The 15,923-nt window shown below is 45.3% G+C and overlaps 1 protein-coding gene across 2 annotated transcripts in view; it reads left to right on the top strand.

Moving 5' to 3' along the window:
• The first annotated feature begins 6,699 nt into the window (after positions 1-6,699).
• The window catches only part of cora (erythrocyte membrane protein band 4.1 like coracle), a 47,067-nt gene continuing 37,843 nt past the window's right edge, over positions 6,700-15,923 (top strand). The window contains exons 1-3 of one of the 2 annotated variants that reach the window (XM_084578506.1): positions 6,700-6,874; positions 11,705-11,874; positions 13,462-13,566. In XM_084578506.1, the coding sequence (XP_084434632.1) occupies positions 11,722-11,874; positions 13,462-13,566 (258 nt within the window). In that variant the 5' untranslated portion in view covers positions 6,700-6,874; positions 11,705-11,721. The remainder of the gene's footprint in view (positions 6,875-11,704; positions 11,875-13,461; positions 13,567-15,923) is intronic. The other variant, XM_084578508.1, reaches the window with a different exon arrangement.

The raw sequence follows: 15,923 nt of genomic DNA, 5'->3' as shown, positions 1-15,923 counted from the left end.
TCCGGTGTAAGTTCAGCGTAACTTGGGGCCGATCTCGGCAGGGAGATCCCAACTTGCTGCAGTACCGCTCGGCCAGCGTGTGTGAGTGAGAGCCGCTCATACTGGCGCGGTGAGGGTTGCCTCGATCAGTTCGCTCACGGTATTGGAGATTCCGAGAGCCATGAGCTTATGGGTAACTGTGGACATGGGAAGACCTAGGGCCGTCTTGTATGCTTTTCGAAGTGACGCCTCTAGCCGTTCGTTTTAGGCACGAATGAGACGTAAGTAGGGTCCAGAGTAGGTGATGCGGGAGCAGATGAAAGCTTGAACGAGGCGCAGGAGGTTGGACTCTCGCATGCCATGATGCTTGTTGGAGATTCGCTTAAGGAGGCGTCCGATCTGTGCAACCGACTGGCAAAATATTCTAGGCACTATACTTCTTCTCTAAGCACTGTAAGCGAGCATCGCCTTAATTTGTACATGATCATCATCATCTTCATCTCGTCCTGAGAAGACCTTACTCGCCTTACTCATCCACTGGAATTAATACTTTACTATAAGGTGGTCTTGCTTTCAGTCTCCCCATATTTGTTTCGTTGAATCTTTGCTGGGTCCACTAAATGGGCGAATGTCTAATATTGTTTCGTTGGGATCAATCACGTTATTTGTGGATATAATCGTTGATGATTGCATTTATCCACGTAAAGCCAAATTATTGCCTTTCCCCTTAATCAGTACGGCATACTACAGGACTACTTGAGTACATTTCGCTGACATGTTATAATGGCGACTAATGCCTCGGTGTGTGAAGAAATGGCAGCTGTGGGCATTTTCTCTCAGTACATTGACTGGAAATGGACTCGACGGAATTGTGGACCGCTACACCTAACCAGGTCAAGATTCATATTTTCTCTTGTATAAATTGTACATCTAATCATGTTTTTATATCTTTTTCTTGTATATTGATATATTGTACATTGGTTTATAAGAAAGGAGAGACGCAGTATAGGTATTTGACCTTCAAGGTTGTTCAAGGTGGTGGTGGCCCTACGGGGCTGGGACGGTAGGTCAACGCCGCTTGTGGCGGGGGCTAGCCAGCCACCGAATTTTTAATCTGTTGTAGGCCGTCATTGCACCCGCTACCGCTTAGGTGGTGGACGACGGCTGTTGCGGCCTGCGTCTTTCTCTCCCTCTTCTTTTTCTTTCTTATCTACTTTCTCTCTTCTGTCCGCACGAGACAGCGGAGGTGGCTCATCTACAGAGCCAGTAGCAGGCCCGTGCATTTTCTTTTCCCTCTTCCTACAGCAACAAAAACAACAACGCTGACTGGTCTTTTTCGTTCAGTCTCCCAGATTTCTCCCCTATCTTGTTTAACGGAGTGACTAGCAGTAGCTCTTGCCCTGCGAAAGCTTCCAAGTTCTTTTTAACGCCTTTAATAATTACAGACTCATTATCTTTGTGCATTTTCCTATCTGCGTCTAATGATGTCGCACTTAGTTCGCACATCTAAATTTCCCATCCTTGTTCATGTCCAATCGATTAGGATTGCTTGTGTTCCTGGTCACAGAAGCCTCCCATTTCAAGGAGGTTTGCTGATGGTTTAGCGAAAGCAGCCCAGAGTGGTCCGATCTCATCTCAACCTGTGCGATCGTCGCGGCAGCACGTTTTCGTACTTATATTTTATGCTAGAATTTCACACTCCTGCGCTTATTTCCTTGGATGATTTTCATCACCTTCTATTTCCTTGGAGGAGTACAGCCTGGTGGTATTCGTAAATTTGAGGTTTCCTTCACGCCACTTCGATATGTGGTGTTCCTCTAAAGTTTTACCTTTGGAGGCGTAGTCTTGCAACTTCTTTGTGCCAATTATATGATGAGCCATAAACAAGTGAGACTTTCTTGCTCTTTTGTCGCCGATATACATCGCTAAAGAGGTGGTTGTTAGAAATACAATTACGGAAACGTAGCTCGCGCTTGTAATCAGCAGTTGTTCTTTCTCTTGGCGCTTCTATGCTGGGATTCGCCGATGGGAATGCATACTCTGCCGTAAAAATTTTTCTTCTAGAACCAAAAAGCTTTTTATTGTAACTGGTGGTTTTAATTCTTTGTCGTTTATTTATGTTTACATTGATTTTTATATGTTTTAACATTCCTTGTTATATTTTCCTTAATATTTATATTTATTTATTTATTATTGTTAAAATATTACTTTAATTTCACAAATATAAATTTCAGTAAGCCCATGCACACCCTCGACCATCAATATAAAATAACCGGATTTGTTCAAATTTCTAATCTAAGTTCTGTAGAAAGGAATCTCAGAAACTGTAATCACCGCGCCTGGTCATGCCAATCCCCTGTGTGGATATGCGCCATTTTGATTAGGAGAACAACAGCAATGAAAGGTGGATAAGTGGGGCTAGTTGCTAGCTGCTGCTCCGGTTGGTCCGAGAAGAGAAAAATGAACCTACCGGTGCTTCCCCCTTTTTCACACTTCTATTATCGTGCCAACTCTGCTTTTCAGTCGCTCGTCTTCCAACCACGTTTTGCTAACTTCCACTGCAGGTTCACTCACCCGACAGTGATCTCTAAAAACTGTAGCCTCAGGGAGAATGACTGTATCTGTGTTGAAGCCGGTTGGATACCATCACCTTCGAGTATAAGATGTTCAATTGTTTTCACGCTTTTACTACACCCTGCACCGTGTGTCATCTTCTTGATCAAAATCCTGATTGTAGTTGACCGCTCTAAGGCACCATGGTCAGGCTTCGAAAATGAGGTCACTGCATCCAGTTTTCGAAGATTTGTACCTCATGAGAATGAAAATTAGTTTATAGGGAAGGAAAAACGTAGTATGTGTCACACTGTCTTCATCAACACCTGACCTGAAGAGTAAGGGAAGAGAGGAACGCTGGAGTGAAAGCAGAAAGAGTGAAAGAAACGCCATACTGGAGGGCTGCGGAGAACTTTCGGCCACCGGGGGATCTTTGACATGCACTGGCATATTGCACTACACACGGACGCCTCTCCGTTTCGCCTCCACCGAAACGTAGCATCCAGCGGTCACGTTCAAACCTGGGTAATCCAGAACAGCAGTAGGGCACCTCAACACCTTATCCATGAAATAAATATTATTTCCTGATCTATAACAATAAAATATGTACGAGAGCACTGCAGAATGCGCACTGGAGAAATCCGTAAACCTGAGCGTTGTTGACGCACAGGGTATATCGCGCGCCCTCTGTAGAAATTTCACACTGCGGAAATTATTGGTTGACGGCATTGTGTAGCAATTTGCGCATGATCTTTATTTTAAGCGAGAGCGTCTGTACACTCATGTTGAAAATGTCATGTCTGAGAGATTTGTCAGAGAGATGTGTCCGTTAGATTCCGTGAGAGCGATACTGTGTCTTTTCTTTGCTGTAAACCAATTATAAAGCGCCGCTGAACTGGAACAGCGGGCGTTGAACGTGAGTCTTGTCACTCTGCTTATGTCGATCACTGTCACGGTGAACCACATCCCATGGTATTAACCGGCAATATCCACGTAGTATGCGTGTTGTCGACCATAATGTCGCCCAGATGCCTACGCATGCGCCTGGCGACGGCCATTATGGTCAGAGCGTGACATGTTGCGGGTAATGGGCCTGACCCTGAGGGCGCGTCTCCTGGATTCTGGCGCTCGTACCCGTTCCTCAAGGTTGGTGGTGCATTGAATGTGTATTCGGTCAAGAATACGGCGAGCGGATTAGGTATGCATGGGACAAGGTCCACCAAGAGCGGATTTTGTTAAAAAGTCTGCCCTTTAATTATATGTAATACCACAGGGACTCATTGAAAACGCAAATCTGAAATGTGAGGTGGAAGAAAAAAATAGAGGGAACGGCAAAGCAGAGTGTCCCTTGAATTTTCGAGCGATGATAGCACGGATAGGCTGTCAGAAAGAAACAGAACCTTAGAAATATTACTAAGGATTTTATTGAAGGCCAACTCAATGGCCAGAAACTCAGCAGTAAAAATTGGCGTATAGTCTGGGGCCCGAAATGAATAACTCCAGTCAAGAGCCATGGGAGTATATGCCAATAGTTGCTTTTTCATCCTGCTGAGAGGCATCTCTAAAAATGGCAATATGGCTCGGAAAATTGTCTAGGTAATCCTCTGGCATTTAATACATTGACGGACAAATGCTTAGCATTCCCTGGGAGGGTTTAATCAAATGAGATTATAGTATCAGGCCGCCGGTGGTTAGCTTATTGGTACGGAAAGTTTCGACAGCAGGGAATTATAGTAAACACAACCTGAGGGAGCTTACACCTAGGCCAAATATTATCAAAGAAGTATGATGGGATCGAAGTAAATATGGGGTTAGCCAATCCAGGAACAGGCTCCAAAGACCTTAAATATGTTCGCACAGTGAGAAGCTGAAACAGAAAATTTAGATTAGGTATCCGAGCTTTCAAATATAGCAAAGCATTGGCCACTGATTTGGGCAGACAACGAAGGCGCAGAGCTCGTCGTTCCAAAACAAGCAGGGGTTCGCTTGTACCTTGGGCATCCAGAAAAGAGAATGGAGCCGAATTCAAGTATTGGTCGCACGTAGGTCTTATAAAGCAAGAGCAGAGTGTCCCGACGCATACCATATTTCTTATTGCTGATTCTTATCAACCGGCCAAGGGCACGTTCACCTTTAAGCACACGGCTTCTAATTTGAGGCCTCCAGTCTAACCGTGGGTCATATAACATACTCAAATATTTAATAGAATCAACCTATGGGATTGGGAGAGAAGGATAAGACAAGGAAATGTTAACGGGGGTTGTCTGTGGGAATACTAGGACGGCACATTTGTTGGCATTTAAAGTTCGCCTCAGTCTGTCCAGCCAGACCTCCAGGGCATTTAGATAATCTTGCAAAAAATGATATAGGTTGTGAATATTTGTGGCTGAAGCAAAAAACGCAATATCGTCTGCATACACATAAATTTTAACGGCCGGGTGAATAGGAATGTCACCCTACTACCAGGAGGGTTCACAATTGCATGCTACTAGCCACAGTGGTCGCAGGTACTGGTCCGCAACTGAACTCGAGTTAACGGCCATCGACGAGGCCCTTCAATACTGCACCAAAGAAACAGATCGTTTCATCCACATCTACACCGACAGTCAAAAGACTATAAAAACTCTGCAAGCCCACAGCGCGGCCGCAACCTGCGAGAGACCTCACAAGTCTCTGTACGGATTCATTGGACACCTGGACATCACGCACAAGGAACCGGAAACAGAACGGCCCACGAGGCCGCTGGCGCGCTGCTAGAGGAAGACCGCCGGCATAGCCTTGGGCCCGTCCAACTCGGACCACCTTTACTTTTCTCCCGTCTCCTTCATCATACCGGACTCTGTCATCACGTGGCTTAAATATGAGCGGAGGGGTTTGTTGCGGGACCTTGTCCCCAGTATTACTCATCCGATTCCTTCCGGCCTCTCTCGTCCTGCCCAAGTTCTAACTCACAAGGCGCGAGCCGGTGCAGCGTACGCACCGGACATCCTGAGTCAATGGCGCCGAACCAAGATCAGCTGCCCTAACTGCCCTGCTGACTAGCTCCTTTGACCTGCATCGCTTGATCTGGACCTGTCCTGGCACTGCTGGCCTCCGCACCCGCTACACATCTGCTCACCACATTCAGACTTACGAAGACTGGATAGCCCCCAATATCAACGCCAAGCGCAAGCTTAGTGCCCAGCGGCTAGACTTCATGGTTGGTTGGTTGGTTGGGAACTTTGGGATGTTCACGGGGGGTGGGGGGGAACCGGACACGGGCTATGCCGGCCTAATGTCGCGGCGGCGCTCTTGGTGTCCGGGGGATGGGAAAGTGGGATGTTGGGAGCTGGGTGGGGGGGTGGGGGTGGGGGGGGGGAGATCGTCTTGTTTTGGCCCGCACCAAGCAAACAGCCCGGTGAGCGTCGGCAGGTCGGTGCGCAGCCTCCGGAGCAGCAGCGCTTGCGGGTGGTCCAGGGCGCCCTCAACCTCACCTTACCCACCCCCTTCCCCTCTAGGCCTCGGGTCATCCTCATGAATAAAGGTTTATGAATGAATGACTGTTTCATAAGCCCCCACTATCTGTACAGCCTGCAGCAGGTCTTTATTTCAGTCGGTCTTGCTCGTGACATGGGCGCAGGTGGCAGCGGCAGCCGCTGGAGTCCCGACTATAGGGACCCAAGCTACACATCCCCCTCCCTTATCTCTGCTCAGTAAAGGTTTTCAGTCAGTTAGTATATTCACTTGTCTCTAGTCGCGGTGGTACCGGCCCCCCGTCCCCTAGGCCTGCGCGCTAGGGGCGGGAAGCAGGGGGCCTCCTACATCGGTGGATAAATAAAGTTCTACTAAACCCAACTTTCCCGCACCTGTCCGAATTACCAACGCCGTTCAAATCCAGCGCGCTGGCTACCGGATCACGTGTGCCGGGGAAATTCCTGCGTAAAGCCCAGAGAAGTCAAAGGAAGTACAGTAGTGAAACCGAAACTGTTCTATGCCCTCGGTCGTCTTGGTGCTGTTATTTGCATTCATTGTTTATAGTAGCAGTGTATCGCAGTCCTGTTGGTTTTATACGTGCGTTTCACCTTCTTTCTGTTTGCGTTTATATTTATTTATTGTACCTGACACTTAGTGTTCCGCTCTACCAGCTCACATGAAATCTGGAATTAGCGGTCTCAAAGTCGCTAGGAGCGCTGCGGTAGCTGTTCGGCTCTGATGAGCAGGAGTCGAGGGAGTGTCCACGATTTGGGTTCTGTGCGGATTTCCCAAGATTTGTGTTTTATCCGAGTGGCCCGAAGAGGAAAAACGAGGGTGCGCCCTCTTGTTGCGAAATTAGCGCAGCCAGCACCCATCAGCCCAGCGCCTGGTAAGTCGTGCGACAGGACAACATCCTTCGCTGCTTCGGTGACAGCGTCCAAAACTTGCGGCTGCCAAGCTTTGCCACGGAAAAAGAGAAAGTGTATACCGTATGAGGCTTAACTTCGGCCATGTTGCGATCGGCGACGCCCAAACGCGTTTGTACCCGTCAAAATTCTCGGTCGCTGCTACCCGTTTCGAGTTTAAAAATGGTCGATAGCGCTTGTTCTCTCCTGACGCGTCGACCTCGCCCCGAGTGGCGGCCGTCCAATCGGGCAAGCATCTCTCCGCCCGTGCGGACCGGAGGACGTTGTCCGTCACCATGGCCGGTCGGAAACCAAATTACTAAACACTGCACGCCGATTTTCCACAGGGCGGTCCGTTTGACAGTGGCCACACTGCCTGCATTCGATGCTCGCGCATGCTTTAACGCGTTGCAGTAAATTTTTGCTGCGATTCGTTGCATTTGGTGCGACGCATTCTGTACGCGTGGTAGTACTACGTTCCCGCTACCTGTTAGATCGCCGCGCGCATTCCTCAAAGCCGGGCGCGGAATGTGCCACGAATGGGTGGCGGCATGCGACCAGTTTGCGAGCGGGCATCCGTTGGCGCGTCGTCAGCGGTTTGAATCTCAACGACTCGCCACATATTCGTTACTGGCGATGAGCGCGCGCGGTGTTTTCCCGATGGTTGCTGTGGGCTCTTGCGCGCCGCTGACCCAGAGGCGTGGTCCAAGTTGGGACGCTTTCGCTGTTGTGCCCGGGGCCCCCCTTCCAGGCACGAACCGTGCCAAGGAAAAGAGGGGGCGGGGCCACTCAATTTACGTTCATTCGACTGCGGGCAAAAACGTGTTATTGCGATGTTTTGGTCAGCCAGTTGGACGGCGATGGCTGTCTCGGGGCATCGTCGTCTTATCTGCCGTCGCTTGCGCAAGCGCCCATCCGCCGATTATTTTAGTGCGCGCTGGAGCGTGAAGCGATATTGCGGCCGTTGGACGCGACGCGACATGCGACACGTTTGTGCGAGGTGCAGAGGAAGAGGAAAAGTATGCGCCGGGTTTAGGGTTTCAGGTCTCAACCGATGATGAAATCGAAACAAAGGCTAGTGCGGAACGTTGTTGCAAAATTGCTGTTCTATGCAATGGTACTGCTCGCATTAAGTTGCGTTGGGTTGTTTTTGAATTCTGTGATCAGCGCTACGGGCTTAGATTCTATAGCCTGTTATCCTCGTGAACAAATTTCTGAAATCTGCTTGGCGTGGACGTAGTGTAGCGAACATGACAAGCTATGACAAGCTCCTGGTCGTTCCTCTTCACCCATGAGCGTACGCGTCATCATACTGTGATCGTGATGGCTCATGTTGGTATTAAACAAGCATGCAAAACACATGTTGGAAAGGCTGATTAAAGAGCAGTGTTTATTTTGCACCACCTAACATGCTTAGAAGGCATGCTTGATCTTCAAGGTGGAGCATGCTTCAACATGCCTTTTTGGTCTTGTGCCCTGTCCTTTAACAAGTGTACCTACTTCAAACTAAGTAAACAAGCGTAGACTACAGAAAGATTGCTTCGCTGCTGGAAAAATAATAATCGGATAGACTCGCAATCGCAAGTGTGAGCTTCGAGACATTTATTTGCTAATGGTCTTAAAGTGAGGCATGCATGGAGTAAAAGCCATGTGTGAATTACTTGCTAATGTGAGCTGCGTCTTGGGAAATTTTGATACTTAGTTGTTGTAGGACATAGTCGGCAGGGTGTGTTGAGGTAAGCATCAGCACACAGGTAATTTACTTTTGAACTTGCTTTCAGGAGGTTAATGCTTGCAGCATGTTGGAAGTTAAACCATTTGAAAAATGATGTGATCTGACACAGACGCAGAGTGCGTAGCCAAAAAGAGTCACTGCCATTTAATATTGCTTTCACCTTGTCCATAGCCAAAATAAATGTCAAACAGGACAGTGGAAGCTGGCCATGTGCTTACCAGTTTAAAAGAATAATTTAAGGGCATTTTTGATTCATGCTAACTTGTGGCTACTTGTTTAGTTCAGATCAGCCTTGCAGCTTTCAAACTTTTCTTGCATATCTTTAGTGTAAAAGCTATAGGATAATGATAGAGATATCCTGTAATGAAACATACTTAAGGGTGCAATTAGTTTGTGGTGCTGAAAAGCATATTGCTGCCTCGATTAGCTGTGGCAGTTTGCTGAGGCTTTTACATTGCGACTTCATAGTGTAGCTGGTCACAGTCGCAGGTAGCAAGTACCATAGATGTGGGATGTTCAGGTTAGGTCTTTTGGGATACAGCTCTTTGATGTCCCTATTAAATTCTGTAAGTTTAATCTAGGTTCTTTTGCATACTTTTAGTAGCTGTTTAGTTCATCAGTTCTGACTACAAATCCTATTGACTTCCTTACTTTCTAATCACTGGTACATGATACGGAGCTATATTTGTTTAATATTGAAGCTTCCTGAAGCGTGCTTAAGCTGTGTCAGACTCTTCGCATATAATACCTGTCAGTCCCTCCATGTTGGCTTAGTGGTTATGGCACTTGAATGCTGATCCCAAGGATGTTGGATTGAATCCTAGTCATGGCGACTGCTTTTCGGTGGAGGCAAAAAGCCAGGTGCCCGTGCACTGTGTGATGTCAGCACAGGTTAAAGAACCCCAGGTGGTCGAAATTTTTCTTTGGGATGTTTAACCCTGTACACACTAATATCCGCTGGCGTGTATAGTCTTTGTCAAAAGTTTATAGCCTAAAGGCTACGCTTCTAAGGTGTGTCGTGGTGCTCTTTTAGCATTCATGAAAGTCCTTCTCATTGGTGAGGGTAAGGCAAAAAAACCTTCTCACTTCCAAGGGATGGAACGCTGAGAATGTGTTACAATCTATGCAGTGTGGTTCAGAAGCAAACCTCTGGGTTGCAAAGTTGCAAAGGAATTTTGGAGGACGTGCTTGTCTCTCGGTGTTTGCTCTATGTTTGCCGCCTCTCGAAACATGGCTCCTGTGGAGATTGTGTACTTTGGCGCGATAAAGGTGCTTCACGTGCATACTGTTTGGTCGCACGTCCCGGAAACACCCAAAGAATTCGAGATAAGGGCTTTGTAGCTTTTAGCATAGGCGGAAGTGTAGGTTATTGTTATAGCTTGAGTGTTTTCTGTGAGCATCATTAAATCATACATGATTGTCTTCTTTGTCCGATTACTATTACTTTTAGCATTTTGTGTTTAATTGCAAATATGTAGTGATTCTGTTTGATAAGTTCTTTCTATTCAATGTCTGTAAGGACTATTGGAGTCTGAAACAAACCTAAGCATTTTTTCTAGCCTGCATAATAGAAAACATATACATATTGGCTATATAACGCCAAGAGCTAGTAATATGTGGCACTTTATTCGCAGAAGTTTATCTTGTGGTATTATCTTGTGATGCACATTGAATAACTTGTGTCAGGAGAATGTTATTGAAAAACTGAAGGACTCCAAGCAATTAGCACGGTTTTGTTATAATACAAGCAAACTGGTGTTGATAAGTGTTATTTTTTGAACTAGCTTTCAGAATAATTTAACAACTTTAAAGTTGATGAATATTTATATATAATTAAGTTTCATTTTTCTCACCATGCATTAGAATGTGTTGACTATGACCTGCTCAGCATTTCCAACAGAAAATAATTTTATTTCTCGTTTTCTTCATTGTTCACACAAATGAATTTTTTAATTTTATTTGCTTCATTTTGTACAGCTTTGTACAGGTCCTCCATTGGCTGTATGGCTTGAGCAACTTAAGCTTTACTAGAATGTGCTGTTCTCTGTGCAAGAATAATGCCGACAGCTAGATGAAAGTATACTGAAAAATAATGAATAAAGACAAATTTCATTTACTGAACATTAAATAGATAGTTGAAAAAAGGTTTTGCCAAACATTGTGACTTATGTCATGACATTTTTGAGATGTTAAAGCCTGGAGCTTACGAAGACTTTTTTTTTTTCTTCGATGGCATACATTTTTTTATGCACAGCTAAGGAAATTCAATAGTAGAGAACTAGGCAGTGTTGTTTGGAGCTTAGGAAGTGTCAAGCATAATAAACTGTTTTTCTGTAGGCCTCTGAGAGAGTGACGCGGCTTGCAATTTTTTTTTGGCGTGGCTTGTACAAAAAGGTCATTACAATCAATGCAGCACATATGCTTAGTGTTTGGCTGGTGCAGTCTATTCTAAGCCCTGAATAATGATGTTGCTTGCAAAGCCTCTTGCGACAGGATATCAGATAGTGATATATGACCCAGTTATTAGTGTACATCAAACAAGTCACATGTGTCAGTATGTTTGAAACTTCTGAGCCACTGGTAGCTTTATAATGTTCTCCTGAGGGCGTTGTCGTGCCATTTGTGTGGAGTTCATGTTTCTGTCACAAGTGGCACCAGGGTCATTCATAAATCCAGTCAGGTACAGCCTTTATCAAAAGTTTACAGCCCAGAGGGTTTGCTTTTAAGCCATATAATATGACTTCTAAAATAATCGTGAAAGTCCTAGCCATTGGAGAGGGTAGGACGAAAAAATCTGGGAATGCATTACGAGCCACATAGTATCAGAGGTAGACCCCCTGGGCTGTAAACTTTTGATAAAGGCTGTACGTGTTCTAGCTTGAATTTAAGTTTCGGTGAATTTAGGTCATGTGGAGCTTGAAGTTGGAGCCATCCATGTTGATCCATATGAGCCTTGCTTTATGGGAATGGTTGCATTGCACCATCCGTGACTCCTTGCAACTTTTTGAAGCCCTAGTGAGTTATTACTAATGAAGACTTGGTTGCTTGCCTGCAACCCTGCACTGTTTTCTGCTTCCAGTGGGGGCCATCTGAGCCATGGCTGAAGAGAAAGAGTCACCCGAGGAGAATGGCCCCGCGGAATCGAGCCCGTCGAGCAAGTCTCGACGGTCAGGGATCCTGCGAGCTCGTTCTACGGCTGCCTGCCGTGTGCACCTCCTCGATGGCTCAGACTATGAGTGCCAGCTGGACGTGAGTGGGCCATTCTATTCTTACCATCTCCAAACTGAATCTCTTTGGTGACCATGCTTTTCAGGTATTCGCCTGATTGACGGCGACTACGGATTTGTGGAAATGCTTGCCATGTTGGGATACACGGATTGTAGGCATGACTATGTTCCCGATTGCCTGCCAGATGTTGTAAGCTCCTTTTTGGGAAATGTAAGACAGGATGCAATGCAGGCCAGCATCCCAGACAACCTGTTGCAGTGCTGAATGGTGCTTTAGGCTTTGTAATAAAACCAAATTAATAAACCTAAGCAGCTTCTGTGGGGCCATGACCATTTAAGGCTTGTTGAAAAAATGTTCTGAGCAGTAACATTCTAGTGGTGATGTAGATAGAAGCTTTATTTCTTTGGAGGACAAAGACATCACAGGCGCATTGCAAGCATAGTGCAAATGAAAGTATGCTAATGTTGTCGGGTGTGACATAGCTACTTTTTATGCAGTCTTTGGTGCTTGGTTACTTAGTTCGAAGTACAGTCAAATCTCGATATAACGAATCCCGCGGGACCGCAAAAAATTATTCGTTATTTTGATATATTGTTGTAATGAAAAATCTGCGATTATAAGCCAGTGCTCAAACCTACATATGCAAATGACGTACCTTGGCAGGGTGCAGTGGGCGTGTGTAGATAAGCAAAACCTCAAATGAAAATGTTGCACTAACTCCAAAGCTGATTTATTTGAAGAAATCAATTATTTTCTTCTGCCGCATGCAGCAAACACGACCATGAACTACATTACACCACTACAGCACATACACATTCCACTTTGCGGAACACATCGTCGCATGTGTGATTGCACCGAGTGATGAAAGTACGAACTTTGTCCATGTGCAAAAAAAAAGCAGTAAAAACATAAGAGTTTGATATTACCTCTTATGTTCCTGATGTTCCAAAATTATAGAAAAAGAAATAAATTATGTTCATTATTCTGAAATATACAATATTTTGAAATTCGTAATTCTGAAATAGTTTTACATTGAAAATATAGCAAATGTGCCAGGAATTCTTAAAATATTCATTAATTTGAAAAATTCATTAATGTGGGGTTCATAGTAATGAGATTTCACTTAGTTCATGTTGACCTATCCTCTAGGGATGGCATAAGTTTGCATTTTTTTTTTTTTTTAATTTTAGTACTGAGTCTTACTTTTGTGAAGGCTTTTCATTCGCGAGTTTGACTAAATTTTGTCTGGCCAGAAATTACAGATAGATAGCATTAAAGTCCAGTCGTCGACATGGTTAATGCAGTCTAAGATCAGATGTTTGGTCACTCATCGTTGTCGTGGTCTCACAACTCGTGGTCAAAGCATCGGAACAGATCCTAAAGTGTAAATATAAGCCAAGAACTTGGCACTGCAGTGCATGTTAAAATTGTATGAGATATTGCATCACATGACGAGTGAACAGTACAGACTTGTAAGGGTGGCCTAAGAACACATTCATGTCTGTTTTTTACGCAGAGTGTTGTCTTTGGCGGTGTGGTTGCTTACTTGGGGGCATTGCTGTTGCATGACGTACAACCTCGATGTGGCACTCCGTATCTTCTCTGCAGCGCAAAGCCCGTGGGGAACAGCTGTTTGACCGTGTGTGCGAGTACCTCAACCTGCTCGAGCGGGACTACTTTGGCCTCACCTACAGGGATCACGAGGACCAGCGAGTGAGTTGTGGTTATATTGTCTCAGCCTGCCCAGGGATTGGAGCTACCACGCTACCGAATGCTTTATGGGGTAATTGGGGGTTGAAACGTGCTGTGAAACGGCACAGGTGCAGTTTAGACAAGACGGCAGGTGAACGATTTTGCATGGAACTCAAATTGTTTTATTTAGGTCAACGTGTACCCTTAGCTAATGGGAGAAAACTGTGTGGCAATAGCAGGAAGTGATTCTGGCAGTCATCAGGGTAAGAGGGTCTTTTGCTCTTGGCCATGCTCAGTTTAAAGATTGCAGTGGCGAACTATGTCAAAATATGGCATATTGAGCGCTATTGAAAAGAATGGACATTTGCTTGGACGACGTCTCTCATAGCGTGTACCCTGCGAGCTAAGCGATGGTCAATAAAAAAGTGCAGTTTCTTAAATGACACTGGCCTTATGGGACATGGTGGATACAAAATACCCTAGTCACTGATCTAGGCGGAGTACAGTTGAAGCCCTTTATAAGGGACATCCATTGGGGAGCAGTTTTTGTCTCCTATATGAAAGGTCCGTTATAAGCAGGGTGTACCGCGCTCACATTTTCTAACCAGACGTTATTTCAATGTAGGTATGCTACGGCTAAAATACGCAAAAATGAAGGTTATATCCTGTTGCAAAAGCTTATTATGGCTTTTATTTACATATTGCATTTTTTTGGTGGACCACCACACACTGACCACACCTCACAACTTTCTTACGTTTATTTACTGCTGAAATAGTTTTAAATCAGTCCACTTCATGGCTGTTTTGATGCTGTTTAACACAGTCTCTTCAGCTTGAAAATCGGGCCAAGAGTCTCATGGCCACTGGGACAAACCTATATGCTGGTGAACTGCTTTCGCAGTGATTGCAAAGTGCGATCACGACGTGACGTTGTGCCCCAACTAGCAATTCACAACTAAGTTATGTGTCTGGTAACACTACAAGAACTCGTCAAAAAAAGTGCCACGAAATCATAAAAGTAGCGAAAACTGTAAAACATCACCAGCAGAAATATCACTCAGAAATTTACGCTTGTTTGACAAAGAATAACAGCAGCAGCAAGTAACTGGTCTGTGAATGTCGCTACCTAGGCAAAAAATAAATTAAAACAAATGAGGCATTTCCAAGTGGAGATGAAACTGGTTGAACAGCAAATAGAGCAGTTTATCTGTCCTCGCCAGAGCAGAACCACTTCTGTTTTGATGTCATTTGTTTTGGTCTTGGCTTGACTATGTCTCTCTTTAGGCACAATGGTTTGTTCGTGTCAGCGACACCAGCTGTTTTCTTTTTTTTATAATTGGTTCACGGGAAGGGAAAGGCGCTGTATCTGTCACACATGTTTCTGTGGACACCTGAACCGCACTGCAAGGGAAGGGAGGAAGGTGGGAGTGAAAGTGGATGGATAGAAGGAGCTGTAGTGGAGGGCTACAGAGTAATTTCGACCACCTGGGGATCTTTATCGTGCGCTGACATCACACAGCACATGGATGCCTCTTCGTTTCGCCTCCATCGAAACGCAGCCGCCGCGGTCGGGATCGCACCTGGGTACTCCGGCACAGTAGTCGGGCGTCTTACCACTGCACCACTCCGGCGGGGCACACCAGCTGATTGCCTTTTTTGCATTTACCAGATTGATTTGTTGCTCGTACTGAAATGCAACGTAATAGACAATTTCTGCTGTATTCTTCAGACTAGTGGACACCACACCTCTGGTTATTCTTGATAGGAAGCTCCACTAATTGGAGAACCCAACGCGCTGCTACCGGTAGGCTCGTGCAGGTGCTCGCATGTGCAGTCGCGCTTGTGCTCTTCGTGGCAAGCCTTAAGAGCTTTTCTACATTGTATTCCTATGGCAGGTGCTTCTTTTAGTCATTTCATAGCTGATTGACGTGGCCTTTGCTGAAGTTATAATTAATAATGACTGCATAGGTGTGTTTCTCTTCTATTGTTTTCACTGTAGCTGCAACTGAAGCTGGCGATGGATGGTGCTGCATCTAATGTTAAAACGTCTTTACAAGCGAGACTGAGTACCAAACATTAAGGCCAGTTGTCTTCTATATCCAGTGTCTGTTAAAACACAGGACCAATGAATGAAAGTCATAGGGCGGCTAACCATTTGGCTGAATGGTGTCTCTTGTACCTGATTGTCGGTTGCATCTTTGTCTCTTATAACGGGGTTCAGCTCTAATTGCTGATAGGCTTCTTGTGAGGCTAATCTCACCGATATGTAAAAATCACTGCCATCGCCATCCATAGTGAATGGACAACTATGCTAACCATGCTAGGGAAGTCCGAGAAAGGAATTAACTATAGCTTCCTGGCAGAAATTCTTAATTTTT

The sequence above is a fragment of the Amblyomma maculatum genome, chromosome 9 (genome assembly GCF_055883805.1).
Source record: "Amblyomma maculatum isolate TAMU_Amacu chromosome 9, ASM5588380v1, whole genome shotgun sequence".
NCBI classification, from domain to species: Eukaryota; Metazoa; Arthropoda; class Arachnida; order Ixodida; family Ixodidae; genus Amblyomma; species Amblyomma maculatum.
Note: the sequence above shows the minus strand (reverse complement) of the source record. Positions and strands in the feature narration are given on the sequence as shown.